This window comes from Anolis carolinensis, chromosome 5 (genome assembly GCF_035594765.1).
Source record: "Anolis carolinensis isolate JA03-04 chromosome 5, rAnoCar3.1.pri, whole genome shotgun sequence".
In the NCBI taxonomy this organism is placed as follows: Eukaryota; Metazoa; Chordata; class Lepidosauria; order Squamata; family Dactyloidae; genus Anolis; species Anolis carolinensis.
In genome coordinates this window covers 105,122,066-105,149,199 of record NC_085845.1, presented here as the reverse complement: position 1 = coordinate 105,149,199, position 27,134 = coordinate 105,122,066, and the positions used below count along the sequence as shown (strand labels likewise).

Sequence of the window (27,134 nt, the reverse complement as noted above, 5' to 3'; positions counted from 1 at the left end):
TCCCAGAGAGAGGCAAGGGAAAGAGCAGATTGGCCCGGTCCCTTCATGTCGCCAGTCTGTGGCTCGGAATGCCAGCTTGCCAAGGCGCTGGAGGCGGCCTTTCGTGGGCAAGGGGAGGAGACGCGTGGAGGCGGGCGAGCAGGCGGGCGGGCGCTCCCTGCCTGCTGTGCCGCCCCTTCCGCGATGATTCGCTCGCCCTGCCCGCCTGGCACGACGGCACTTGCCAGTGGAGTGTGTTCCCCTTCAGGAGCGGCGTGGAGACAACCCTGGCTTGGCCTCATGGATGGCTCGGAGAGTGGGAGCCCGGTGCCGCGCGGGACGGGAGGCGGCGTTTCCTCGCCAAGGTGAGAGAATGGCGGGGGCAATAAGGAGGGCTGCGGGAGGATGAGAAGGACAGGGCATCGCCATTCCCCGGCACCAAGGAGCAAGGGCAGGAGGGGAGCGAGAGAAAAGAGCTGGACTCCCCATCATTAGTATCCCAGGTGCCTCCAAACAATCTTGGAGCAGCACAGTTACCCCTGTATTGGGAGGAGTGGGAGTGGGCAAAGTCTTTTATCCATACTGCAAAATTATATTAGGCGCCGCAAGACTCTAAATATGCCAGTGAGGGGAGCAGTATATCCTTCAAAAAAAATTACAGAAAAGCCGACCTAAATTGAGCTTGGGCTGGTGCCGGTCCCCCAGTCCTTCCACTGTAACTCCAAATGAGGTTTCTGCTTGAAGGAGAAAAGGAAATAAGCATCCATCCCTATACAGGCACTGGCAGTCCCCAGTTTATGAACAACACAGGTTTTGGGTTGTTGTGTGTTTTCTGGGATGTATGGCACGTTCCAGAAGCATTCTCTCCTGACGTTTCGCACACATCTATGGCAGGCATCCTCAGAGGTTGTGAGACATATTGGAAAAACTAAGCAAGGAAGTGTTGTCGAAGGCTTTCATGGCCGGGATCACAGGGTTGTTGTATGTCTTTCAGGCTGTGTGGCCATGTTCCAGAAGTATTCTCTCCTGACGTTTCGCCCACATCTATGGCAGGCATCCTCAGAGGTTGTGAGGCATGGATAAACTAGGCAAGGAAAGGAAAAAATATATATCTGTGGAGAGTCCAGGGTGTGACAAGATTCTTTTGTCAGTTGGAAGCTAGCATTAATGTTTCAGTTAATCACCCTAATTAGCATTGGAAAGGTTTGTTTCTTTATTCAGTCATTAGCCGTCCTTGGGGCTCCTCTGCCCTCAGAGTGTTGCTTCCCATCTACTGTTTTGATTTTAGAGTTTTTTAATACTAGTAGCCAGATTTTGTTCATGGTTTCATCTGTGGAAGGTCCAGGGTGGGAAGAAGAACATACAGACAAGAAAACTCATAACAACGCTGTGATTCCAGCCATGAAAGCCTTCAACAACACATTGAACACAGGTTCTGTAGGTTGATTCGTAAGTTGAATGTGTATATAAGTCGGAACAGGTACATTTTAACTGCAACTCCAACCAAAGATAGATAGATAGATTAGCCTTGGAGAGCATAAACTTGTGTTTAATTCTGTTTTCTATGTTTTTATATTGGTATATTTTAAATTGTAAGGTAAAGGTTTTCACTTGACATTAAGTCTAGTCGTGTCTGACTCTGGGGGTTGGTGCTTATCTCCATTTCTAAGCCGAAGAGCTGGCATTGTCCGTAGACATCTCCAAAGTCATGTGGCCAGCGTGACTGCATGGAATGCCGTTACCTTCCCATTTGAGTGGTACCTATTGATCTACTCACATTTGCATGTTTTTGATCTGCTAGTTTGGCAGAAGCTAAGGCTAACAGCGGGCACTCATTCCACTAACCAGATTCAAACCGCCAACCTTTCAGTCAGCAAGTTCTGCAGCTCAGCAGTTTAACCACTGTGCCATAAAATACTTTTATGTCAAGCTGCTTTGGGTTCCCTTTGGGAAGATAAAGTAGGATATAAATAAATAAAATAATAATAATAATAGTGCCCAAGGTGTGATCCACTACAAAAGCCAGCATAATGATCTTGTTTGCTGTGTACTAATCTTGTTTTGCATCAAATAATAACATTAATATTATTAATAAAATAATAACAACAACAACAACTTGGGAAGTGTCCAACGTGTGATCTAATATAACAGCCAGCATAATGATCTTGTTTGCTTGTACTAATCTTGTTATATATCAAATAATACTTTTTTGTGTCAGGAGCGACTTGAGAAACTGCAAGTTCCTTCTGGTGTGATAGAACTGGCCGTCTACAAGAACGTTGCCCAGGGGATACTGGGATGTTTGACCATCCTGTGTGAGGCTTCTCTCATGTCCCAATAATAATAATAATAATAATAATAATAATAATAATAATAATAGGTTTCTGTGAGTTTTTCGGGTTGTATGGCTATGTTCCAAAAGCATTCTCTCCTGACGTTTTGCCCACATCTGTGGCAGGCATCCTCAGAGGCTGTGAAGTCTGTTGGAAACTGGGCAAGTGGGGTTCATATATCTGTGGAAAGTCCAGCATGGGAGAAGGAACTCATGTCTGTTCGAGGCAGGTGTGAATGTTGCAATTGGCCACCTTGATTAGCATTGAATTCAGAAGATTTTCCCTCACTTTCTGTCCCTATGTGGCTTATTGTGAAAACAAGGATTGGCGAGAAAGCTTAATTGGAGACCCCTTTTCCCCATGATAACTCTTCCAGGAGTGAATTTCCCTTCCTAGGGGTAGATTTCCTGTTGTCTCACCCCTGTTTGTAACTATGAGATGGGTAAGAAATAAAATTATTATTATTATTATTATTATTACTACTACTAATACTACTACTAACATTCTTATCATCATATATCCAATAACATATAGAAACTGTTAGCTTCATGGGTTAAAGCAATGACTTATTTAAGCCATCAAGTATCCAAGAAAGATTGTGGGTGAACAGTTAGAAAACATATTACAATATTTGTATGTAAAGGATGAAATTAGAATAAGTCAAAGTAACAGAATTGTGACAGAGCTGTATTTTTGTAATGGTATATGAGTGATGGGAGGGGTGGGGGATATCGATTTGGGAATACATGATGTGACAAGATTATTGTATTATGCTTTAAATGTTTTGAAGTAAAATTAAAATTAAAATTGTAGTAATTTGATGCCATTGTAATTGCTACAGCTGTTTCCTGTGGCATCCCAGGATTTGTACCTTCCTCTGAATTGCAATATGAGTTTCTAAAATAGAACTGTGAGTAGCTTGTATCTTCAGATCACAGAGTTCAATAGGATGGAGCCGCAAAAGTTTAAGTGATATCAAAATGCTATAATTGTGTGATGTGGGACACAGTCTGATTCATCCTTGTTTCTTCATCACTGGTTTAAATTAATCTCAGCCTCATTTACGTCAGACTTTCTCAACATATGGAATGTTGTCCACTAGGAAAGTTTGGAAATGGCTGTGAATCATTTAAGAGAGACTGACATGACATGTCAGTGCAACGTGTAGGTGTGTCAACTGAACACAACAAAAAAAAACTCTGTGAAATAAGCAATAAATCATATATTTAAAAATATAAATGAAAGGTTTTCATGAGATAGGTTGTATTTTCATTCATCTTGTGATTACAAGTTATTGATGTCTCTGTATCCCTTACAAGGGATTGGTTTAACCTATGATTTGCTAGTAAAACTGAATTACAGTGTTGCTAAATGATGCATGTCTACAAAGTGTGTCACCAACATGAAATGTGCGAAAAGCTCCGATTTAGGAATTTACTGTCAGGTATTAAACCACAATTATAATACACCACACTTATTGTATTTTTGAGATCTGTTTGCCCATATCACTATTCACATTGAGAGTTGAATTTGGTTCACTAATTTTCTTGGTTTTCTTTGCAAAGTGCTGTTATAAATACATTTGAACATAATTATTTTTGGCTTGGAAGTCTTATATGCTTACACCTTCACGAAACACAAGGGGGTTTGGAAATTGGACAAAGGAACACATTATAAAGTTGCTGTGAGTTTTCCAAGATGTATGGCCATGTTCCAGAAGCATTCTCTCCTGGCATTTCGTCCACATCTTTGGCAGGCATCCTCAGAGGTTGTGAGGTCTTTTGGAAACTAGACAAGTGGGATTTATATATCTGTGGAATATCCAGGGTGGGAGAAAGAACTCTTGTCTGCTTGAGGCAGGTGTGAATGTTGCAATTGGCCACCTTGATTAGTATCGAATGGCCTTGCAGCTTCAAAGCCTGGCTGCTTCCTGCCTGGGGGAATCCTTTGTTGGGAGGTGTTAGCTGGTCCTGATTGTTTCGTGTCAGTTTTCTGAGTGTTGTTCTTTATTTACTGTCCTGATTTTGGAGTTTTTAAACTCTAACACCTCCCAATAAAGGATTCTCCCAGGCCGGAAGCAGCCCAGCTTTGAAGCTGCAAGGCCATTCAGTGCTAATCAAGGTGGCCAATTGTAACATCTACACTTTCCTCAAACAAACAAGAGTTTTTTCTCCCACCCTGGACATTCCACAGATATGTAAACCCCACTGTCCTAATTTTCAACAAACCTCACAACCTTTGAGGATGCCTGTCAAAGATGTGGGCGAAACATCAGGAGAGAATGCTTCTGGAACATGGCCATACAGCCCGGAAAACTCACAGAAACCGAGTGATTCCAGCCATGAAAGCCTTTGACATGTTGAACACATTATTCCTAGTAGGAATATAACAGAAGGGGAGCTTCACATCACCTTTTCATAATGGGAGAGTTACATCACCAATTAGCATCATGAAGAAAAGAAAATTACAACACAGTTTTCACCTTATTATCATTATCATTAATTTGCCAGTTTTTCTCCCTTAAAAGAGCTTCAAAGTATAATTATTTTAAAATTTCTTCTTTCCAGGTACATTTAGCAACTTGTGAGTTAAAAAGAAACCAGATTTTACAAAAAGTGGGATGGCATGAAAAATGCTTTAATGTCAGTGATCTCTATTCAAACGTGAAAAGTGTTCCCCTAATTGATGAAAGCTTACAAAATGTTAAGTCAGTATCAACAGACTAGGCCAAAGAATCCTCCGTGGCAGCACCTCAACTCTTATGTGGTGGCCTTATGTTGAACCCACTTCCATAAAGACAGCATGCCTCTATGGGAGGGTCATATCCCAGTGGTAGGGCATGCCTTAGGCTAGGCTGTGAAATACTTGTTTTTGAAACCCTGCAACAAGGCAGTGCAGACAATACTGATGGAATAATTCTCTGACTTGGTATAAGGCAGCTTTCTATGGCTCTTTTTCTTCTCTATCTGTCTGTTCTATTCAGAGGCAGGGGACTAAAAGCTATGTGCTTCCACACAGATCAAACGTGAGATAATACCACAAAAAAAAGAGTTCAGTGGGGCTTGTTCCTAGGAAAGGGTTGCAACCTTTTTTAGTACACAAAAATAATACACAAGTATGCCTTCTGTCTCAGTAAAATAGAGAACTTAACTTGAATTGTGACCTCTCTCATGATGATAATGGTGGTGACGGCTTGATTTTGTGTTCTGTTATACAACATTAAAGTGACTTCTTGCAGTCTCATCTCCTAAATATGGCTTAAACTTCAAATATGCAATATGTACTCATTTTTTTATTACATCAGCTACCTTAATGCTCTGTATCAACTTAGGAGTTTCTTATTAGGTAGTGAGGAACCCCCGGTGGTGCAGCAGATTAAACCACTGAGCTGCCGAACTTGCTGACCGAAAGGTCGGCGGTTTGAATCCAGGGAGCGGAGTGAGCTCCCACTATTAGCCCCAACTTCTGCCAACTCAGCAGTTTGGAAACATGCAAATGTGAGTAGATCAATAGATGCCGCTTCTGCGAGAAGGTAACAGTATTCTATGCAGTCATGCTGGCCACATGATCTAGGAGGTATCTATGGACAATGGCGGCTCTTTGGCTTAGAAATGGAGATGAGCAGCAATCCTCAGAGTCAGACAGAACTAGATTTAATGTCAGGGGAAACCTTTACCTTTACAATTAGGTAGTGAAGAAATATCCTATGTAGCTTATTTAATAACAACAACAACAACAACAACAACATATTTTATTTATATTCCACTCTATCTTCCCAAGGGGACTCAGGGTGGATTACAGAACACATATACGGCAAGCATTCAATGCCATTTACAATTAACAAAGACAGACAATACATAAACAGAGGCAAAGGCATTTCCCATTTTATTTCTGGCATCTTGGATGCTTTGTTGACTCCAGCCATGGAGGGGGCAGGGGAGGGGTGTTTTCGCTCCTTCTTCCATGCTAAGGAGCTTTTGTTGTCCTTAGATGTCCTCGCAAACAAAGTCCTTAAGGGCGCCTTTTTTATTACCTCCTCCGCTAAAAGCAGTACCTACTCACATTTTTGTTTTCAATCTGCTAGGTTTGCTGTGGCTGATGGTAGGTGTTCACCCCAACCCAGGCTCAAACTGCTGACCTTCCAATCAGCAGGATTTTCTGCAGCTAGCGGTTTAGCCTGCTGGGCTAAGCCTGGCCCCTTGGCTTTATGTTTGGATTGCATTCTTAATTTTCCATCTAGAAAGTGTCCAGAGAAGAGCAAACAAGATGACCAAAAGTGTGGTAACTAAGTATTATGACAAAGGGAACCGGGTATGTGTAGCTTAAAGAACAGAGGACTTGAGAGGTGACATGATAGCTATCTTTAAATATCTGAAGGGATGGCTTATATAAGGTGAAGCAAACTTGTTTTCTGCTGCTCCAGATATTAGAATATGAACCAATGAATCCAAATTTCAAGGAAAGAAATTCTACCGATACAATAAGAAGACATTCCTGATGCTAAAAGCTGTTTGACTGTGGAACAGACTGCCTTGGGAGGGTGGTAGACTGTTTTTGCTTAGTTTCTTGATCAGCTCAGACTAATGTGAGAGATTGAAACAAATGAATATATTTGCTGAGATTCTGCCCAGCACAGTACTTCAGAAGTCTTCCTCATCCTGAATTGCCTGTTTCCTGTAAAGGTGCAGTAGCTCGATAAGGCCAAGAGTCAGCCTTGTAGAACACACTTGGGTCTCCAGTGGCAGAAAAATTGAGATGAAAAGGACCTCCAGGAGAATGCTTGCTGCATTGTGTGTCCAGCTGTTAGATCAGTGGTTCTCAACCTGGGGTCCCCAGATATGTTTAGCCTACAACTCCCAGAAATCCCAGCCAGTTTACCAGCTGTTAGGATTTCTGGGAGTTGAAGGCCAAAAACATCTGAGGACCCCAGGTTGAGAACTACTGTGTTAGATACTTTATCACAAGGGGCTTTTTTTTAGCATCCTAGAACACTTCCCATCAGTATAGCAATGGATGGGCATGCTGCCCATTACACAACATCACTGGACTTCCAGTGGAGGCCCCATCCACAACTTTTTCGGTGGTGGTCCTGTGGCTGTGGAACTCCTTACCAAAGGAGATTAGGGAAGCCCCCTCACTCATGTCTTTTAGGAAGCAGCTGAAGACCTGGCTGTGGGACCAAGCTTTTGGACCCTCCTAAGATATGAGTTGATATGACCTGATGGATTCTGTGAATTAATATTAAGTTGAACACAGACTGGCTCTGACTTTGGCTCGAAACTTCCTCTGTTGTAATGGTCACATGGTTTTAATTGTTTTAATTTGATTTGGATACCAGCTTTTATTTGTGTTTTATGTTTGGTTTTTTCTACATGTTGTATTATATGTGGCATATAATTCTGCCATTGAGTAAGACCGCTCTGGGTCCCACTGGGAGAGAAGAGTGGTATATAAAGTAAATAAATAAATAAATGAAATAAATAAATAAGTGTCTTAGGGGCCTCTCTCAAAAAACGGGAGCCTTCCCATGTTGTGCTGGATGTGGATCCCAACCGTTTTCAACAGGAAAAGGGTTTCCCACCTTTGCTATAAAGCCATAAGCAAAATTTGGTTACAGTAGAGTCTCACTTATCCAACATAAACCAACTGGCCGAACGAAGCAAAAATGTTGGATAATAAGAAGGGATTAAGGACAAGCCTTATAAAGTCAAATTACGTTATGATTTTACAAATTAAATACCAAAATATCATGTTTTACAACAAATTGACAGAAAAGCAGTTCAATATACAGTAACGTTATGTAGTAATTACTGTATTTACTAATTTAGCATGAAAACATCACAATGTATTGAAAACATTGATTTACAAAAACATCTATATATATATATATATATAAAAGGCTTTTCGCATCGCGGCGATGCACAAAACAGCAAAACCCAAAAAAAACCCAAACTAGAAAATTTACAACACAATCCATCATCCCCGCATCAAGTAAGATACAACACAATTACATAAAAAACACAATCACAACACCAACAAAAGGCCAAAAACCGGAATAGGCGATGTGCGCATGGGCACAAACACAATCCTCTGAACCCTTGCTGGGCACGCGCACACATAACTGTCACCCCCTCCCTCACCCTCTCTCCCACCCTCCACCGCCAAAACCAGGGACTCCAGTGAATGCAACACCCCGGGCAAACAGGCAAAAGCGCGGCAGGAGAAAGCACATCTCCGCCTCACCAGGCTGAACTACCCATGCTCCAATCCCCTCAACTTACCCTTCCCCACAGCCTCCTTCCACCCTTACCTCTGTTTTACATCCTCCAAAGCACTTTACAAGAATCCCCGCCCCTTCTATGCCCCGCCTGTCCCCGACAGGACGCTACGAACCGTGAGTCCTGCGAAGGCGGCAGGGCGGGACTTTCACCAGCCTGGCTTCCACCTCTCCCTCCTCAAGTGGCGATGGCCTGCGCGTCTCCCCCAAAGCCTCCCTCGCGACCTCCTCCCTCCCAGAGCCTATGAAGGTACACGAGGGCAACCTCCTCCTCCCGGCGCAGTCACCCAAACAAACCCAAAAGGAGAAGGGAGGGAAGGACGACAACAACCAGGAAGGGCCGAAACCTCTGCCACCTCAACCGCCCTCAGAAAGACAAGGAGAAGCAAGGGCCTCGCTGCCGCCCCCAAGGAGGCCCCTGCCACTAAACGCAACCTCGCCCCTGTGCAAACCGTGACCCCAACAAACCTCTCTCAGGATGGCTTTCATTCTGTCAGTTATAGCACAATGGGGCCCAACTGCATAGCTTTTAGGGTTCCCTTCCCACTCTATACTATGTTAGTTTCATGCCCATCTCCCACCACACATCACATCGTACCTTTCTACCCTAACAATCACTTCCCACAACACCACTAAAAAAAACCCACAGCAACGCGTGGCCAGGCACAGCTAGTTGACTACTAAAAGGCAGACTGCATTGTATAATACAGAATGCTGGATAAGCTAAGCTTGGCTAACTGAGACTCCACTCTATTTATATTTTTCTGTACTGTTCCGTTATCTGGTTGAAGGCCAAAAGAGAGCGTTAGACAGAGAAGGATAGTCAATTTTATGGGAAGGGGGAGTTTATTTGATTTATTTACTTTATTTCTAACCCACTCTATCTCACCCCAAGGGGCGCTCAGAGCGGCTTACAAGTTTTTGGCAATATTCAATGCCACAAATTAGACAAAAATCAAACAGTAAAGTTGAAGGAGGAGAACAATTTCCCCAGTTCATGCTGGTTATTCCTTCCCCACCTTACCCCACTTCACATTTCATAAACCAAATTTGTTTCCATGATGGAGACATGGGTAGAGGGAATAAAAGGAATACAGGGGGAAATGGTTTTACTCCTTCACGCCCCCCCCCTCCTAAAATGGACTGTCTTTCTCTGTCTAGTGCCCCCTTTTGGCCACTGCCCAGATAGTAGAACAGTACCATTTTTTTCTTATTTAACCACTAGTTCTTGAAAACTGCATTACCCTGTTAAGAAACACAGATTTTTGTAAATTATCACCTCCACTCAGAATAGAATGAGCATCAAAACAGGTTTTGCTTGGTATGTAATGTTCTATTCAGAAAAGCACTGTATAATTGCTAATTTTAAAACTTCAAAAAGAACACTTACATATTGAATGCTTTGTGATTTCAGAATCCTGCCAGCAAAGATACAGAACTTGCAGTACAACCAACAATATAAAAAGCACTTCCAGAGAGAATTGCTCTTAAAATGAACACTGGGGGGACATTATTTTATCAGAATATATAGTCGCTGGTCTTTTGTTAGGTATACATTTGAGAAAGTTGTTCTGGATATAGACTTTGTTTTTGCTATTCATTTATACATATACTAGCTGTGCCCGGCCACGCGTTGCTGTGGCGAAGTCTGGTGTTCTGGGAAATAAAGTATTGAGGAATTGGTGGTAGTTAAGGTCAAGGGTCAAGGTTTTCCCCAGACATTAAGTCCAGTCGTGTCTGACTCTGGAGGTTGGTGCTCATCTCCATTTCTAAGCCGAAGAGCCGGCGTTGTCCGTAGACTCCTCCAAGGTCATGTGGGATGACTACATGGAGCGGAGTTACCTTCCCGCCGGAGCAGTACCTATTGATGCACTCACATTTGCATGTTTTCGAACTTCTGGGTTGGCAGAAGCTGGGGCTAACAGTGGGGGCTCTCTCCGCTCCCCCAATTCAAACCTCTGGCCTTTCGGTCCAGAAGTTCAGCAGCTCAGCGCTTTAACACGCTGCGCCATCAGGGGATATTATTTCCTAAAGGTTGTGAATATAGAATATTTCTGATTGTTTTTTTTTTGTTTGTTGGAGGCAAGTATGAATGCTGCAATTAGGAAAAATGATTAGGATGTAATGGCCTTGCAGCTTTAAAGCCTGGCTGTTTCCTCCCTGAGTGAATTTTTTGTTGGGAGGTGTTAGCTGGCCCTGATTGTTTCCTGTCTGGAATTCCCTTGTTTTCAGAGTGGTGTTGTTTGCGATATTTTATGTGCTTCTACTGTCTGTGGCCCTGAGAAAACAGAGGATTTTCCAGACTTTGATGATGGGAATACTTTGTTGGGAGATGTTAGCTGGCCCTGATTGTTTCCTGTCTGGAATACCCTTGTTTTCAGAGTGATGTTGTTTGCGATATTTTATGTGCTTCTACTGTCTGTGGCCCTGAGAAAACAGGATTTGCCAGACTTTGATGATGGGAATACTTTGTTGGGAGGTGTTAGCTGGCCCTGATTGTTTCCTGTGTGGAATTCCCCTGTTTATTTACTGTCCTGGTTTTAGAGATTATATTGTTCTGCATTATTCTATCCCTGTAATTATTTCATATTAAAGAAGAATCTCACTTATCCAACATTTGCTTATACAATGTTCTGGATTATCCAATGCAGTCTGCCTTTTCATAATCATAGCATTATACTACTATAGCATTACTGCGCATGGAACTACTTTTTCTGTCAAATTTGTTGTATAATATGATATTTTGGTGCCTAATTTGTATAACGATTACCTAATTTGATGTTTAATTGGCTTTTCCTGAATCCCTTCTTATTATCCAACATATTCACTTATCCTGCCAGCCTGTTTACGTTGGATAAGTGAGACTCTACTGTATATTTCTAATCTTATATTATCTGCTCAGAACTGGATTATCTGAGGCCCCTTCTTCACAGCTGTATAAAATGCACACTGAAGTGGATTATATGGCAGTGTGGAGTCAAGATAATCCAGTGCAAAGCAGATAATATAAGATTATAAATGGGTTATATAGCTGTGTTGAAGGTCCTTGAGTCTACACTGCCATATAATCCAGTGCAAATTAGATAATCTGTGGAAGAAGACTCAGTGAGGCCTACATCCGCCTGTCCCCTAACTGAAACCTGGCTGTCCCTTGGTTGCTAGGCAACCAAGTGGGCAGAGATTAGCCCTCTAAACTGGCGGCAATTGGATAAAAAAAATTATTGCTCTCCCTCTAATTAGGACTTTATTTTTCTTTTCTTTTTGTTGTATCAACCTTGAGGCGTGGATGATGGGTTGTGTTGTCAAATTTTGAGGTTGGGGGGCCTGTACTTTTGTTGTTTTGTGAATTGCCGTGATGCCATCACTCTTTTATATATATAGATAATTCAGCTGACAGGAAGAGACTGAGACCCCATTATACTGTCATATCAGCTTCATAATGCAGTTTAACTGTATTGAAACTGCACTGTATGAGTATTTTTTTTCATGGGAACTTACCAAACCAATAACAACAACAATCCAGTAAACATAAAACAATATATTCACTAAACCATAGAAAAAAAGCACATCTATATATATAAAAGAGTGACGGCATCACGGCAATTCACAAAACAACAAAAGTACAGGCCCCAAAACCTCAAAATTTGACAACACAACCCATCATCCACGCCTCAAGGTTGATACAACAAAAAGAAAAGAAAAATAAAGTCCTAATTAGAGGGAGAACAATAATTTTTTTATCCAATTGCTGCCAGTTTAGAGGGCTAATCTCTGCCCACTTGGTTGCCTAGCAACCAGCCAAGGGACAGCCAGGTTTCAGTTAGGGGACAGGTAGATTTAGGCCTCACTGAGTCTTCTTCCACAGATTATCTAATTTGCACTGGATTATATGGCAGTGTAGACTCAAGGCCCTTCCACACAGCTATATAACCTATTTATAATCTTATATTATCTGCTTTGCACTGGATTATCTTGACTCCGCACTACCATATAATCCACTTCAGTGTGTATTTTATACAGCTGTGAAGAAGGGGCCTCATATAATCCAGTTCTGAGCAGATAATATAAGATTAGAAATATACAGTAGAGTCTCACTTATCCAACGTAAACAGGCCGGCAGGATAAGTGAATATGTTGGATAATAAGAAGGGATTCAGGAAAAGCCAATTAAACATCAAATTAGGTAATCGTTATACAAATTAAGCACCAAAACATCATATTATACTACAAATTTGACAGAAAAAGTAGTTCCATGCGCAGTAATGCTATGTAGTATTTACAGTAGAGTCTCACTTATCCAACACGCGCTTATCCAATGTTCTGGATTATCCAACGCATTTTTGTAATCAATGCTTTCAATATATCGTGATATTTTGGTGCTAAATTCATAAATCCAGTAATTTCTACATAGAATTACTGTGTATTGAACTACTTTTTCTTCCAAATTTGTTGTCTAACATGATGTTTTGGTCCTTAATTTGTGAAATCATAACTTAATTTGATGTTTAATAGGCTTATCCTTAATCCTTCCTTATTATCCAACATATTCGCTTATCCAACATTCTGCCGGCCCGTTTATGTTGGATAAGTGAGACTCTACTGTATTGTATTTACAAATTTACCACTAAAATATCACAATGAATTTAAAACACTTACTACAAAAACATTGATTATGAAAAGGCAGACTGCGTTGGATAATCCAGAACATTGTATAAGCGAATGTTGGATAAGTGAGATTCTTCTTTAATATGAAATAATTACTGGGATAGAATAATGCAGAACAATATAATCTCTAAAACCAGGACAGTAAATAAACAGGGGAATTCCACACAGGAAACAATCAGGGCCAGCTAACACCTCCCAACAAAGTATTCCCATCATCAAAGTCTGGCAAATCCTCTGTTTTCTCAGGGCCACAGACAGTAGAAGCACATAAAATATCACAAACAACACCACTCTGAAAACAAGGGAATTCCAGACAGGAAACAATCAGGGCCAGCTAACACCTCCCCACAAAAAATTCACTCAGGGAGGAAACAGCCAGGCTTTAAAGCTGCAAGGCCATTACATCCTAATCATTTTTCCTAATTGCAGCATTCATACTTGCCTCCAACAAACAAAAAAAACCAATCAGAAATATTATATATTCACAACCTTTAGGAAATAATATCCCCTGATGGCGCAGCATGTTAAAGCGCTGAGCTGCTGAACTTCTGGACTGAAAGGCCGCAGGTTTGAATTGGGGGACCAGAGTGAGCCTTTACTGTTAGCCCCAGCTTCTGCCAACCCAGAAGTTCAAAAACATGCAAATGTGAGTGCATCAATAGGTACTGCTCCGGCGGGAAGGTAACGCCGCTCCATGTAGTTATCCCACATGACCTTGGAGGAGTCTACGGACAACGCCGGCTCTTCGGCTTAGAAATGGAGATGAGCACCAACCCCCAGAGTAAGACATGACTGGACTTAATGTCTGGGGAAAACCTTTACCCTTGACCTTAACTACCACCAATTCCTCAATACTTTATTTCCCATACCACCAGACTTCGCCACAGCAACGCGTGGCCGGGCACAGCTAGTCTATATATATAAAAGACAAATGGTGTCCTCCCCTGCCACTAAACAACAAAAGTACAAGCCCCAGAACCTAGAAATTTGGCAGCACAATCCACCATCCTTGCCCCTACCTTCCGACAACAAAAAGAAAAGAAAAATAAAGTCCTAATTAGAGGGAGAGGAATAATTGTCTTCAGCCAATTGCTGCCAGTTAGAAGACTAAGCTCCGCCCACTTGGTCTCCTAGCAACCTACTCAGGCCTCACTTTCTCTTCCACACTGCCTATAACATACAGATTATCTAATTTGCACTGGATTATATGGCAGTGTAGACTCAAGGCCCTTCCACACAGCTATATAACCCATTAATAATCTTATATTATCTGCTTTGAACTGGATTATCTTGAGTCCATACTGCCATATAATCCACTTCAGTGTGCATTTTATTCAGCTCTTTAGAAGGAGCCTCATATAATCCAGTTCTAAGCAGATAATATAAGATATACAGTAGAGTCTCACTTATCCAACATAAACACCCTGGCAGAACATTGGATAACTGAATATGTTGGATAATAAGAAGGGATTCAGGAAAAGCTGATTAAACATCCCATTCCCTCACGACCTCTATCTGCTGCCAAACTGCCATCCATGTCTATGCCAGGCATCCTCAGAGATTATGAGATCTGTTTGAAAACAGACAAGTGGGATGTTTATTTTTATCTCACCAATGATATCCAGGATGGGACAGATTTCACAGATTTTTTAAATACTGGGAGCCACATTTTGTTCATTCCAGGCAGGCAGGAACCATCCAGGCTTTGAAGCTACAAGGCTATTCAGTGCCAATTCCAACATTCACACTTGCCTAAAGCAGACAACAGTTCTTTCTTCCACCCTGGTCATTCCACAGATATATCAACCCCACTTCCTTTCGTTACAACACATTTCACAACCTCTGAGGATGCCTGCCATTCATGCAGGCAAAACATCAGGAGAGAATACATTTGGAACATGACCAGGCAGACCACAGAACTCAGAGCAACCCAATACAAAGAGAAATAAAAATAATAAAATAAATACAAAAAACAAATAAAAAACAACATAAAATACAATTAAAAAAACATAAATAAAAATAATAAAATCAAATAATAAAATATAATACATATAAATAATAAAATAAAATAATAAAAACACAAATAATAATAAAAGAATAAAAAATAAAATAAATACAAATAATACAATAAAAATAATAAAAAACACTAAAAATAATTAAAAACACTAAAAATTAATACAATAAAATACTATAACAGAAAACAACTAAAAATAAAACAAGAAAATAATAAAATATAATAAATAAAAAAGATAAGTTACAATAAAATTAATTAAAAAATACAAATAACGTCAAATAAAAATTCCACAACAATTTTTAACCAATACCACCACCACTTTGCCACAGCAACACGTGGCTGGGCACAGCTAGTATTATTAATAAAGCTTTGAGCAAAATCACAGGGGCTGTATCCACTCATATGACTCAAATGTATTTCTGGACCATCTGAGTCATATCAATTATTCTAAGTGTTCTATTAATGTTTTCATTATTATATAATGAAGATCCATTTTAGCTGCAATTGAAAATCAGGTAGTAGCATGCAAAAATCTATCAGTCTTAAACTGATTGAGTTGAAATGTTTCATTGTTTCGACTGAATTCTTTTCTCTTTTGGAATAACAACCCAGAAGGCATCATATCCTTTCTCATTCTGAAAACATAGCAGGGCCAGCTCCAGTTAGTACTTGGATGGGACACTGCCAATACTATAGACTGTATTTCAGAGGAGGCAAAACTGCTTCTGGGTATTCCATGCCAAAGATAATCCTATGAAATTCAATTTCAAACTGCATTATATGGCAGTGTAGATGAGGCTGACGCAGAATGTAATACACAGAAATATTGCTCTTAACATATTTTTGAAAGAAATGTACCCTTGTCAGCACAGCACTAGGTTATAGTGCCATATAATACACATGGTACTTATGTGTACCCACTTTCACATATGAATTAGACTTTCTGCCTCTCTCCTATTCCTGCAAACTCAAGTTGATACACAAATCACTGTAAACTGTAAACAGTGGCGCAATGTGCCAGCAGGACAGATGACTTGAAGGTTGAGTTGCTGACCTGAAGGTTGCCGGTTCAAATCCAGGGAGAGCGTGGATGAGCTCCCTCTGTTAGCTCCAGCTCCCCATGCAGGGACATGAGAGAAGCCTCCCACAAGGATGGTAAAACATCCAGGCATTCCCTGGGCAACATCCTTGCAGACTGCCAATTCTCACGCCAGAAGCGACTTGCAGTTTCTCAAGTCTTTCCTGACACAAAAAAACCTGTAAACTTTTAGAGCAGTGTTTCTCAGCTTGGGTTCCACAGATGTGTTTGGCCTTCAACTCCCAGAAATCCTAACAATTGGTAAACTGGCTGGGAATTCTGGGAGTTATAGGCCAAAAACTCCCGGTTGAGAACCACTTTGTTAGAGTAATAGTTATGAAATTTAACTTTACATCTATCAGTTCCCAATATGCTTGCATGGCATCAGATGAATAAGTCAGGCAAATAGAATACTGAGAAGGAGCAAGACATGGCAATGTTTGCTAGGGAAATGAGTAGAGAGGAGAAAAGGTTTTGAGGAAAGGCAATTGATAATAAGGTGGGGAGGAGATATAAAAGAGGAGTGGAAGAGAGTATTGGAAAAAGGAGGTTCTAAGGTTCACCTGAGCCTTGTTTACTGAGCTAACAACTCAGAGAAAGAATGGCTACAATGGGCAGACAGTAGTATGCTAGCCCCAGAAAAATACATGAGAACCAATAGTTGGAGCAGGAAACCTTGTGAGCCATGGGAACTAAATAACTGCAAGGAGGACAATGGGGCACATTTGGCTTTAAAGAGAAGAAAGGAGAAATGTTGTTATTAATGGTCACTTGGGGTGCTGCTACATTGGAAAACAAATGCAGTTTAGCATCACTTTTAACTGCTATGGCTCAATGCTATGGAATCCAGAGAGTTGTTGTTTTGCAAGGTCTTTAGCTTTCTCTGATAAAGAATGCTGGTGCCTCACCAAACTATACATCCCTGGATTTTATAGCTGGAAGTCCAGCAATGTTGTGGAATGGGCAGCGTGCCCATCGGTCACTGGGATGGTGGGGAAGCATCCTAGGATCCTTCCCAAGCCCCATCACATGAGGTGGCAAGACTCAGCATTCCTTTCCAAGAGTCCTAGGACCGAGCCACACAGCCCTAGAATCATAGAATAGTAGAGTTGGAAGAGACCTCATGGGCCATCCAGTCCAACCCCCTGCCAAGAAGCAGGAAATCGCATTCAAAGAACCCCCAACAGATGGCCATCCAACCTTGGCTTAAAAGCCTCCAAAGAAGGCTTTTAAGCCTTCACCACAGTCCAGGGGACTGGACTCCACCACAGTCCAGGGGAGAGAGTTCCACTGCCAAACAGCTCTCACAGTGAAGAAGTTCTTCCTGATGTTCAGGTGGAATCTCCATTCCCGTACTTTGAAGCCATTGCTCTACATCCTAGTCTGCAGGGCAGCAGAAAACAAGCTTGTTCCCTCCTCCCTATGACTTCCCTTCACGTATTTGTATATGGCTATCATGTCTCCTCTCAGCCTTCTCTTCTGCAGGCTAAACATGCCTAGTTCTTTAAGCCTCTCCTCATAGGACTTGTTCTCCAGACCCTTGATCATTTTAGTCACCTTCCTCTGGACACTTTCCAGCTTGTCAACATCTCCCTTCAATTGTGGTGCCCAGAATTGGACACAGTATTCCAGGTGTGTGAGTTTGGTTCTCGCAGAAGTTGAGGCAGCATGTCAGGGTGCAATAAAGAACAGCATCATCAAAGCTGGTCTTTTCGCAACCTGACTACAAGAGGACAGAGGAAGGAGACCATTTGGCGGGATAGGCTGATTTATGACAGGGTCTGGTCTTCAAACGTGGGAAAGGACAAAAGGAAAGGGAGGTGTGGATGGAGAAGGAGGAGGGGGGAGGCAACAATCCCATATACTGAGGGGAAAAGCAGAAGAGGGTCAGTAAAAGCTTTTGCAGTCATCTTGGCAAGGCGGATTCAATAAAGTTTTCAATTGCGACCAGCGGTGTGAGCCTATTTTTTGGGTCCTACACCTTCCAGGAACGGAACCTGGATCCCCGTCTCTGGGTTCAACAGCCTCACTCTGACTCTCACAATGTCACAATTTACTCTTCTCAACTCACTCCCATCGCCCTCTGGTGGTTCGATCTGTTTCCGGGCATTCAAAACAGATCCCGGTCGTTTCCCGGTAACTCCAGGTCCTCCGCTTCCTCCATCTCTTCTGCCTGAAGCTGCCCTGGGGCTAAAGCCGTTTCCGTTGCCATGGCAGCTTTCCCTTTTGCTAGTTTGGAGTTCTGGTGGGGCGGCTTCTGGCTGTGAAGCCTCTCTCCTTTTGTCTCCACGCCTTTCCCTTTCGGACACTCTGCCGCTCGATGTCCCTCGCGGCCGCAAGCGAAGCAGGCCCCCCTCCCTGCTCTCCTCTCCCTGCTGGCCGACCTTCCGCGACGAGGGGAGAAGCGCCGTGTTGCTGCTGTCGGGGGTTTGGTTCTGTTGCTCTCCCTTGGACGACGAGAGATTTGCTGTTGGTCCACCTCCACGCGCCCTGCCAGCAAAATCCAGTCCTCCAAGTCTCTTGGATTTCCTCTGTGTAAAGCCCACTCGAGCACCTCAGAGCGTAAACCAGCCCTGAAATATTCCAGTTTGGTGGTGTCTGACCAGTCCCTAATCTTACCCGCTGTGGCTTTAAATTCCAGGGCGTATTCTGACACTGTCCTTCCTCCCTGGTATATCCTTTTGAGTTGGGCCTTCGCCCTCTCCTCTGCCAAAGGGTCTTCGAATCTCTCACGGAGGGCTCTTAGGAAATCCTCCAGGCAGGCTAGCTCCCGGGCACCAGTATCATACATCTGCATTAGCCAGTCTGCAGCTGCTTCTTTCAAGTTTGCCCCCACCGTGTGGATTTTTGCGCTTTCTGAAGGGAATTGGACCCCAAAATCCTCCATGAAGTGTCTTACGTTTGTAATGAAATAAGACAGCTGTTTGGGGTCCCCGTTGAACTTTACCCGAAATTCTCCCTTCCCTAGCATTTGGCTCCTTCCCGACAGGCCCGTGGGGAAAACTGATGTCCCCTGCCGAGGCATCTCGTCTTCATAGTCCTGTAGACCCTCCCCGGCAAAGGGACGGGGCTCAGTGCCTCTCCCGGGCAGCCCTCTCCTCTGCTCCTGTTGCTCGACTGTCGCCCTCCAGGACTCGTTTACCTGCCACTGCATCAGATCCATCTGTCGAGAGAAAGTTTCAAACATTTTCTCCATCGCATCTAATCTCCTCTCCATCCTTCTCGTCTCCGGGGCTCCCTCTCCGTCTCGCTGCCAATCGCCTCCCATCTGGATCTTCCGTCTCACCGTCACTCCCCTGCCTGCGGGTAACTGGGTGGAGGTCAGCGGCTTCCACGACGGGTCCGAGGGGTCTGTCCCCCCTTCGCTCAACGCTGGCGATGGGTTCCTTTCCTCTCTCAACTCCTCTGCACCTCGAGGGTTCGCCTGTTCTTCTTCCAGGAAGAGGAATTCCTTCATGGTTTCTCCTCCATCAGGGTTCATGCTCTCACCGGAGAGACCTTTCCTCACGGGATGAGCCGAAAAAAAAGGGAGTAAAAGCTTAATGTCCGTTCCTGGAAGGTGTAGGACCCAAAAAATAGGCTCACACCGCTGGTCGCAATGGAAAACTTTATTGAATCCGCCTTGCCAAGATGACTGCAAAAGCTTTTACTGACCCTCTTCCGCTTTTCCCCTCAGTATATGGGGTTGTTGCCTCCCCCTCCTCCTTCTCCATCCACACCTCCCTTTCCTTTTGTCCTTTCCCACGTTTGAAGACCAGACCCTGTCATAAATCAGCCTATCCCGCCAAATGGTCTCCTTCCTCTGTCCTCTTGTAGTCAGGTTGCGAAAAGACCAGCTTTGATGATGCTGTTCTTTATTGCACCCTGACACAGCAAGAGAACGTCCTATATCCCAGAATATCAAGGCAGAAAATTCCGCAATTTCTGCTTTGAACTGGGTTATCTGAGTTCACACTCAGATGATGTGGGTTTTTCTGCCTTGATATTCTGGGATATATGGCTGTGTGGAAGGGCCCCTAGCAACATGCATGAGGGATTATTGCAGAGAACAACTGACTAAAATCAAACTTGCTTTGATCCAGTAGCATAAGTTAATAGCAAGATCATTCTGCATGTACAGACTCTTGGGTACTTGCGTTGTAACTTCAAAATATCTTGATAGACTGAAAATGTCAGATTTTATTCAGTTGTGTGGAAGGGACCAAAGTTCTCATGATTCCATAGAATTGAGCCACGACAGATAAAATGGTGTCAAACTACATCAATCTGACAGTGCAAATGCACTCAAAGTTTAAATAAGGAACTTTGTCCCTGTTGTTGGACAACAACTTTCAAGATCCCTGCTCACTGGCAAAATTGGCTAGGCTGATAAGAGCCAGACATAAGCAACATTGGAAAGGCTCCTGGCTTAAATGAGCATGAACCTCAAGAACAAGTTGATTTATAACCCAGTTATGTATATTTGCACATATTGTTGATTTTGCCCTGTTCATTTTGAAATGGGTACATTGGATGAGCCCCAAGTGTTTATCTTTAAAAATTTAAAAAGCAAGTAATTTTGGCTTTCATTCTATCACAATGTAACATGGCCAGAAATTGTAACCAGGATGGGTTTGTTTAAACAGGAAATGGGCTCAATTCTCAGCAAGAACAATGTCTCTATATTGATTTATCCACTTCCGTTTTTCTATATAGGTGACTGTTCATTTTCATGGGGAGAAAGGAAATTTCTGTATCTTAAAAGCCCTGATGGATCAGACCAAAAGTTAATTAAATCCACCCTCCTACTTTCCTCACTGCTAGTAAACAGGCTTTTCCCATCCGGTCTTCTCAGCTAATTTGGGACGATCACAAGCTCTTATCTACCTTGCATTCTTAGTCAGTAGTATTTACTGACATTCATGATCCTGGAGATTCTAAATAGCACATTAATAACCTTATCTACCTAAAGTCTTTCTAATCTTCAGGTAGATAAGCTTGTGGTTGTCATCACATTTTGCAGTTAATCATATAAATCAGTCTTTTTGCTCATTCTGAGTCTGTTCTTCACAGCAAATGTTTTCATGCTCACAAACCCAAATAATACAGGGTATCAAGTACTCAGGTGACTCACTGTGCCGGGAAGATTGTGGGGTCGGGTAGTCTAGAGCAGTGGTTCTCAACCTGCCAGATATCCTAATAGCTGGTAAACTGGCTGGGATTTCTGGGAGTTGTAGGCCAAAAACATCTGGGGATCCCAGGTTGAGAATCACTGGTCTAGAGCATTCTTACCACTATTTGTTCTTCCCTCCAATATCTTCCTCTTAGATTGCCCATGATTTTTTCTGGGCCCTCAGGGCAAAGCAGAAAATGGCAGTCAATCACATTGAACTAATTGGTTCAGTTTCATTGGCTAGGAAGGGTCTGACTAGTGGCCATGCAGGCTTCACTCCAGTTGGGTACTGTAGCATATAAGTAACAACTACCCGAGCAACCTTTCAGCAGTTGCTTGCTGAGCGCCATTCCATCCACCCTACCTGTATTGCAGTTTGTCATGTTATTGTACTCACAGATTACTTTGTCACAAATTTGTGGTCAATTAGTATAGGTTGTAGAACTAGGACATAGATTGATAATTCCCCTTGGGTATTGGTAACAGTAAGAGTGTCTCTTTAGGGAACTTGAATGTGTGTTGCAGTAGTAGGTCAGTTGCAGAGGTGCCCCTAGGTTTTTTCGCTATGTAAGGAAACCTAGGGCCGTGCACCCCCTCTCCCCCAAAATTATCCCCCCCCCAACATACGGGCGGCGGCACGCTCTCCAGCCGTGGAACTATGAAGGCCTTCAGGAAGGCCTCGCTTTCTCGCAAGATTTCGTGAAATCTCGTGAGAAGAGCGAGGACTTCCTTGTTCCACGGCGAGTGACCCAATGGTCACCAACACTGCTGCCGCCACTGCCACCGCTGCCTAGAGAGCGCCCCCCAAGGGCTGTGCCTCAAGCGGCGGCTTCAATAGCCTCAATGATGAACCGGCCCTGGTCAGTTGGGACCTTGATAGCACCTTTGGTGTCAGGGGAGGCTGTCACCAGTAGGCATTTTTGGTCATGTGGTTCTTTTCATTCCAAGGAGTCCAGCAGTAATCCAAAGGTTCAAGTTTATTGATCAATGACACAATGGCAAGTTGATGTCCAGTTCATGGTACAGTAGAGTCTCACTTATCCAAGATAAACAGACCGGCAGAACATTGGATAAGTGAAAATGTTGGATAATAAGGAGGGATTAAGAAAAAAGCCTATTAAACATAAAATTACATTATGATTTTACAAATTAAGCACCAAAACATGTTTTACAACAAATTGACAGAAAAGGCAGTTCAATACACAGTAATGTTATGTAGCAATTACTGTATTTATGAATTTAGCACCAAAACATTACAGCATTTTCTACAAAAACATTGTCTACTAAAAGGCAGACTGCATTGGGTAATACAGAACATTTGGATAAGTGAAGCTTGGATAAGTGAGATTCTACTGTATCATGTTATTGGCCTAACCCTTTTTATAGCTGTAACCCTATTGTTCCATGTTGCACTGTATGTTATTCTTTGTATCTCAGCGGGAATCAGCTCTGAACCCAAAACATATTAAATAGCAACAATCCCAATACAAACCCTGGGACAATCCACTTCCTATCTTCTCCCCTTATAAAAACTACTCATTTAATCATTTTCTATGCTGGGCTTCATGTTCCTTAACCTCATCCCTTAACTTCCACATTTAGTTTGGACCATTTATTGAAGGACTTTATCAAACATTGTTTTCTTTTTCAAATTCAAATAAATAATGCTTTTCATATAAAGTCCTTCATCAAGGATCCAAGAGCAAACCTAGGATAAGATTATACATCCCCTTATTGATAAAAGCTTGCTCGATTATTGATAAAGAAGCAAGGAGCAAAGAAAATAAACACTCTGATATCCAGTTGGCTTGTTTCCTCCTACTATTACCTACCACAAAGAGTTCTGGATATCAGTTCACAAACAGATATAGCTTTGCTGGCTGGTTTCAAATCTCTAAACTGTTTAGCCAAAAACAAAACAACATTTGGCACAAAAATGTACCTTATGATGAACCTCACACAGGGACAGAGAATAGCTTTTAGATGAACTAAATAAAAGCAACTGAATTCTATGGTAAGAACAGGAAGATTATAAAAAAAATTATGTTACCTTATCACAAAAGAACATTCATCTGTTTTCCATAAACCATAGAGGACATTGTGCATATTTTATTTGTGAGCTCTCAACATTACATCCACTTTTGGTCAGAACAACTAACTAGGGGCCAATTGTCAAACTGTCTTATTTTCTTTCTGGGGAGAATCTGCACTTAGGGCACATCTACACAGCCCATTAGAAGTGCGATCTCCCGCTTCTTATACTGGAACATCCAGATGATGATCCATGAAAACACGAATTCATTTGCCACAAAGCAGGAAAACTCTGCTTTGTGGTGAGAGAATTTGTTAGTGGGTTTGTTCCACACCTTCTGGAAAGGTGCATGGCAAACCCACTATAGCCACTCTCTGGACTGTTGCTCAGAAGTCTTGGGACTTCTGAGGGAGCCATCTGCACAGCTGTCTTGCATTTTCTGGGCTGAATCAGCCCAGAAAATGCCAGTGGTGTCTAACCCCCTCCCCAACCCCCCCCCCCCAAAAAAACCCTTTAAAATAGCCTACCCGGCCACCTTTAGCATGGTGCCGAAGCTCTCCTGGCATGTAGGAATGATGCACCAGGAGAAAGGGGCAAGGAGGAAAATTGCTCCCACCCCCCTCCTCCTAGCGCATTATTCCCACATGCCAGGAGGTCTGTGTATCTCCCTGTTCTCCCGGTGAGTACCGGGAGACATGTAGTCAATACCTGTGGAAAGCAGGGGCCTTTGGTGCAGTGTGCAGACTACAGTCCACCCTGACCCGAGTTTCTTAAACCTGGGCCAGCGCAGACTTTACCACTATCTGGAACCTCCCTTAGTCCACTGCATAGCCAAATTCAGCATAAGAGCCCCCACCTGAGAAATCTATTTATCTCACAAAATGGGGCCCCTTATCATGGTGAACTTATCTAAATTCTCCAAACTGGCTCTTTTACACTCATCACTCTATTCCCCATGCTTTCATCTTGTAATTTAATCCCATTTTCCCAAATTTATTATTTAATCAGGTTTTATCATGTTTTATTTTATTTTAGTTAAGTGTTACAGGAGTTTCATCATGGTAATTAGTATCTATTTCTCTGTGTATTTTTGTTTTTGTCTTTTATTGTTGATATGGTCAGTTAACTAATCAATAAACAGATCTATCTACAGCCCATATTTTAATCTTTAAAATGTTTCTCACGGATCTGCCTGCAATACATAGTAGGCTACCTGCCTTTTATGAATACCAATGTAAAATAGAAATAATAATAAACTAAAAAATATTGTTGCTTAACTCTTAATTCTGATTTCCTATGATTTCCAATAATACCCCTCTTAGTAGTCAACTTTGCATTTCCTTCACAATGGAAGCCAGTTTTCTGCTGAGCTGTCACTCTAGAATGATATATATTATTAGAAGGACTTTGAAACTATAATGCATGAGTGGATCTTCACAGTGATCCATTCTTTGACATGCTTTCATTGACATTTATATAGAATATGTTTAGTTAGCACTATAAGCACTAAGGACACAATGACTTCTTTTATTATAACTTTTAAACAAATTCTCTTTGCATCTGCTGGGAAATGAGTACAGGGTGGTAGAATAAAGTAGGCTTTTGAGGTAGGCAAAAAAATTGGAGAGTGTCATATCAAGAAAAAAATTGAAATGGATTGCATCTCATGGAACCATCTATCACAATAAATATTATAGGAGTGGTTGCATATTCATATATACCAAAAAAAAAAGTTAAGAACCAAATTTCTTAGCACTTACATTGATAATACTGAGTACAGACAGATTCTTTGAACCAGCAGTTCTAACCAACCTCTTACATTGTGTTTCTTTCTTCCTTTTCTGCAGTGAGTATTTCTCATAAGGATTTCCATTTCCTGATGACGATCTCTTCATGTCATATATGCTGATAGAGTGAGAAAAAGACCACATCTCTGCCATGGCAGTTTTTCTACTAGGAGCAGCACTACTTATTGTTCAACCGCAGGTGGTGCCTTCTAGACCAACTGCCAGCTCAAAGGTGGACTCAACTACCCCAAAAGAATCATTTAGGAAAAGGGACTTCAAGGATTGGATTCATCCCAATGAGACACTCCGGCAACTTCCCCAAACTATCATCATTGGTGTTCGGAAAGGTGGAACACGAGCCTTACTTGAGATGTTAAGCCTCCATCCTGATATAGCAGCAGCCGAAAGCGAAGTCCACTTCTTTGATTGGGAAGAACATTATGGCAAGGGTTTACAATGGTACATTAACCAAATGCCGCTCTCTGACATCCACCAGATAACAGTGGAAAAAACACCAGCATATTTCACTTCTTCCAAAGTGCCTGAAAGAGTTTATAAGATGAATAAATTTACCCGATTACTCCTTATTTTACGAGATCCAACAGAGAGAGTGTTATCAGATTACACACAAGTGTTCTTCAATCACGTGCAAAAACACAAACCTTATCCTTCAATAGAAGAATTCCTGGTTAAAGATGGTGAACTCAATGTGAATTATAAAGCAATAAACAGGAGCTTGTATTATGTTCACATGCAGAATTGGTTGAAGTATTTCCCTCTGGATCACATTCACGTTGTAGATGGAGATAAACTAATCAAAGATCCTTTCTCCGAAATCATCAAAGTAGAAGAGTTTTTAAAGCTGCCACCACAGATTAATGCTTCAAACTTTTACTTCAATAAAACAAAAGGCTTTTACTGCCTAAGGGACAGTGGTAGGGATCGATGCTTACATGAATCAAAAGGAAGAGCACACCCCAAAGTGGATCCAATTTTACTTGAAAAGCTGCACAAATACTTTTGTGAGCCAAATCAGAAATTCTTTGAACTTGTTGGCAGAACATTTGACTGGCACTGAAATTATGGAGAGAAGCATCTGAGTGACTAAAACATTTCAGTGCACACTTAGAAAAGGAGGGCATTCAAATAATAATTTATTGGTAAAATCCACAAATTACTTCTGTACAATATGAGAGTCCTAACTGCCATATAAGCTAGTAATATTTTTATAATTGTTAAATTAAAAACTTTTTGTAATTTTTTCATAGTTGTTAATACTATATTATGTCTATATATAAAAGTATTTCATGAGAGTAAAGTGTCTTGATACTGATGCTTTTAAATATGTATGTATGTGTGCGTATGGAAAATACATATGTCTTAGTAAATTGGAACTTCGATTTTACCTTTCCATGAAATGTAAGGATTTGATGACCCTCTAGAAGATTATCTCAGTTGGTATTATCCTGGACTTCATCCTCACTAGCCAAAAAAAAATCCATATCCATCTCTAATCCAGTGCTGTAGGAATACACAATCCACATCCATCTCTAATCCAGTACTGCTGTAACAATGAAAACACTCCTTTTAGGCATTAATGTGATTTTTGAAATAGCACTTTTTGCTCCATATTTCTCAAGAATTTTGTGTTGTTCTCATTTGTATGCTATCTGAATTCAAGTGGCATAAGGGGTTGGCACAGATTTGTGGGTGGCATGCTCCATCCACCATGCATTGCCATTTAAAAATATTCAGTACTATTTAGCATTATCTTTGATCTTATTTATTATTGCTTTAATAAAAAGTACTAAAGGGGC

General features: G+C 41.8%; 1 protein-coding gene across 2 annotated transcripts; it reads left to right on the top strand.

Annotated features, from left to right (window-relative positions):
• Positions 1–27,134, top strand: hs3st1 (heparan sulfate-glucosamine 3-sulfotransferase 1). Of its 2 annotated transcripts, XM_016995576.2 has the most exons (3): positions 1–344; positions 3,154–3,222; positions 25,378–27,134. In XM_016995576.2, the coding sequence occupies exon 3, from the start codon at positions 25,469–25,471 to the stop codon at positions 26,393–26,395; it is 927 nt and encodes a 308-aa protein (XP_016851065.1). In that variant the 5' UTR covers positions 1–344; positions 3,154–3,222; positions 25,378–25,468; the 3' UTR covers positions 26,396–27,134. The 2 variants fall into 2 exon arrangements, with proteins under 2 accessions (XP_016851065.1, XP_003224220.1); XM_003224172.4 differs by lacking the exon at positions 3,154–3,222.

What these genes read in the sequence shown, in the direction of transcription:
- hs3st1 (XM_003224172.4), top strand. Translation starts at nt 25,469, where the DNA reads ATGGCAGTTTTTCTACTAGGAGCAGCACTACTTATTGTTCAACCGCAG.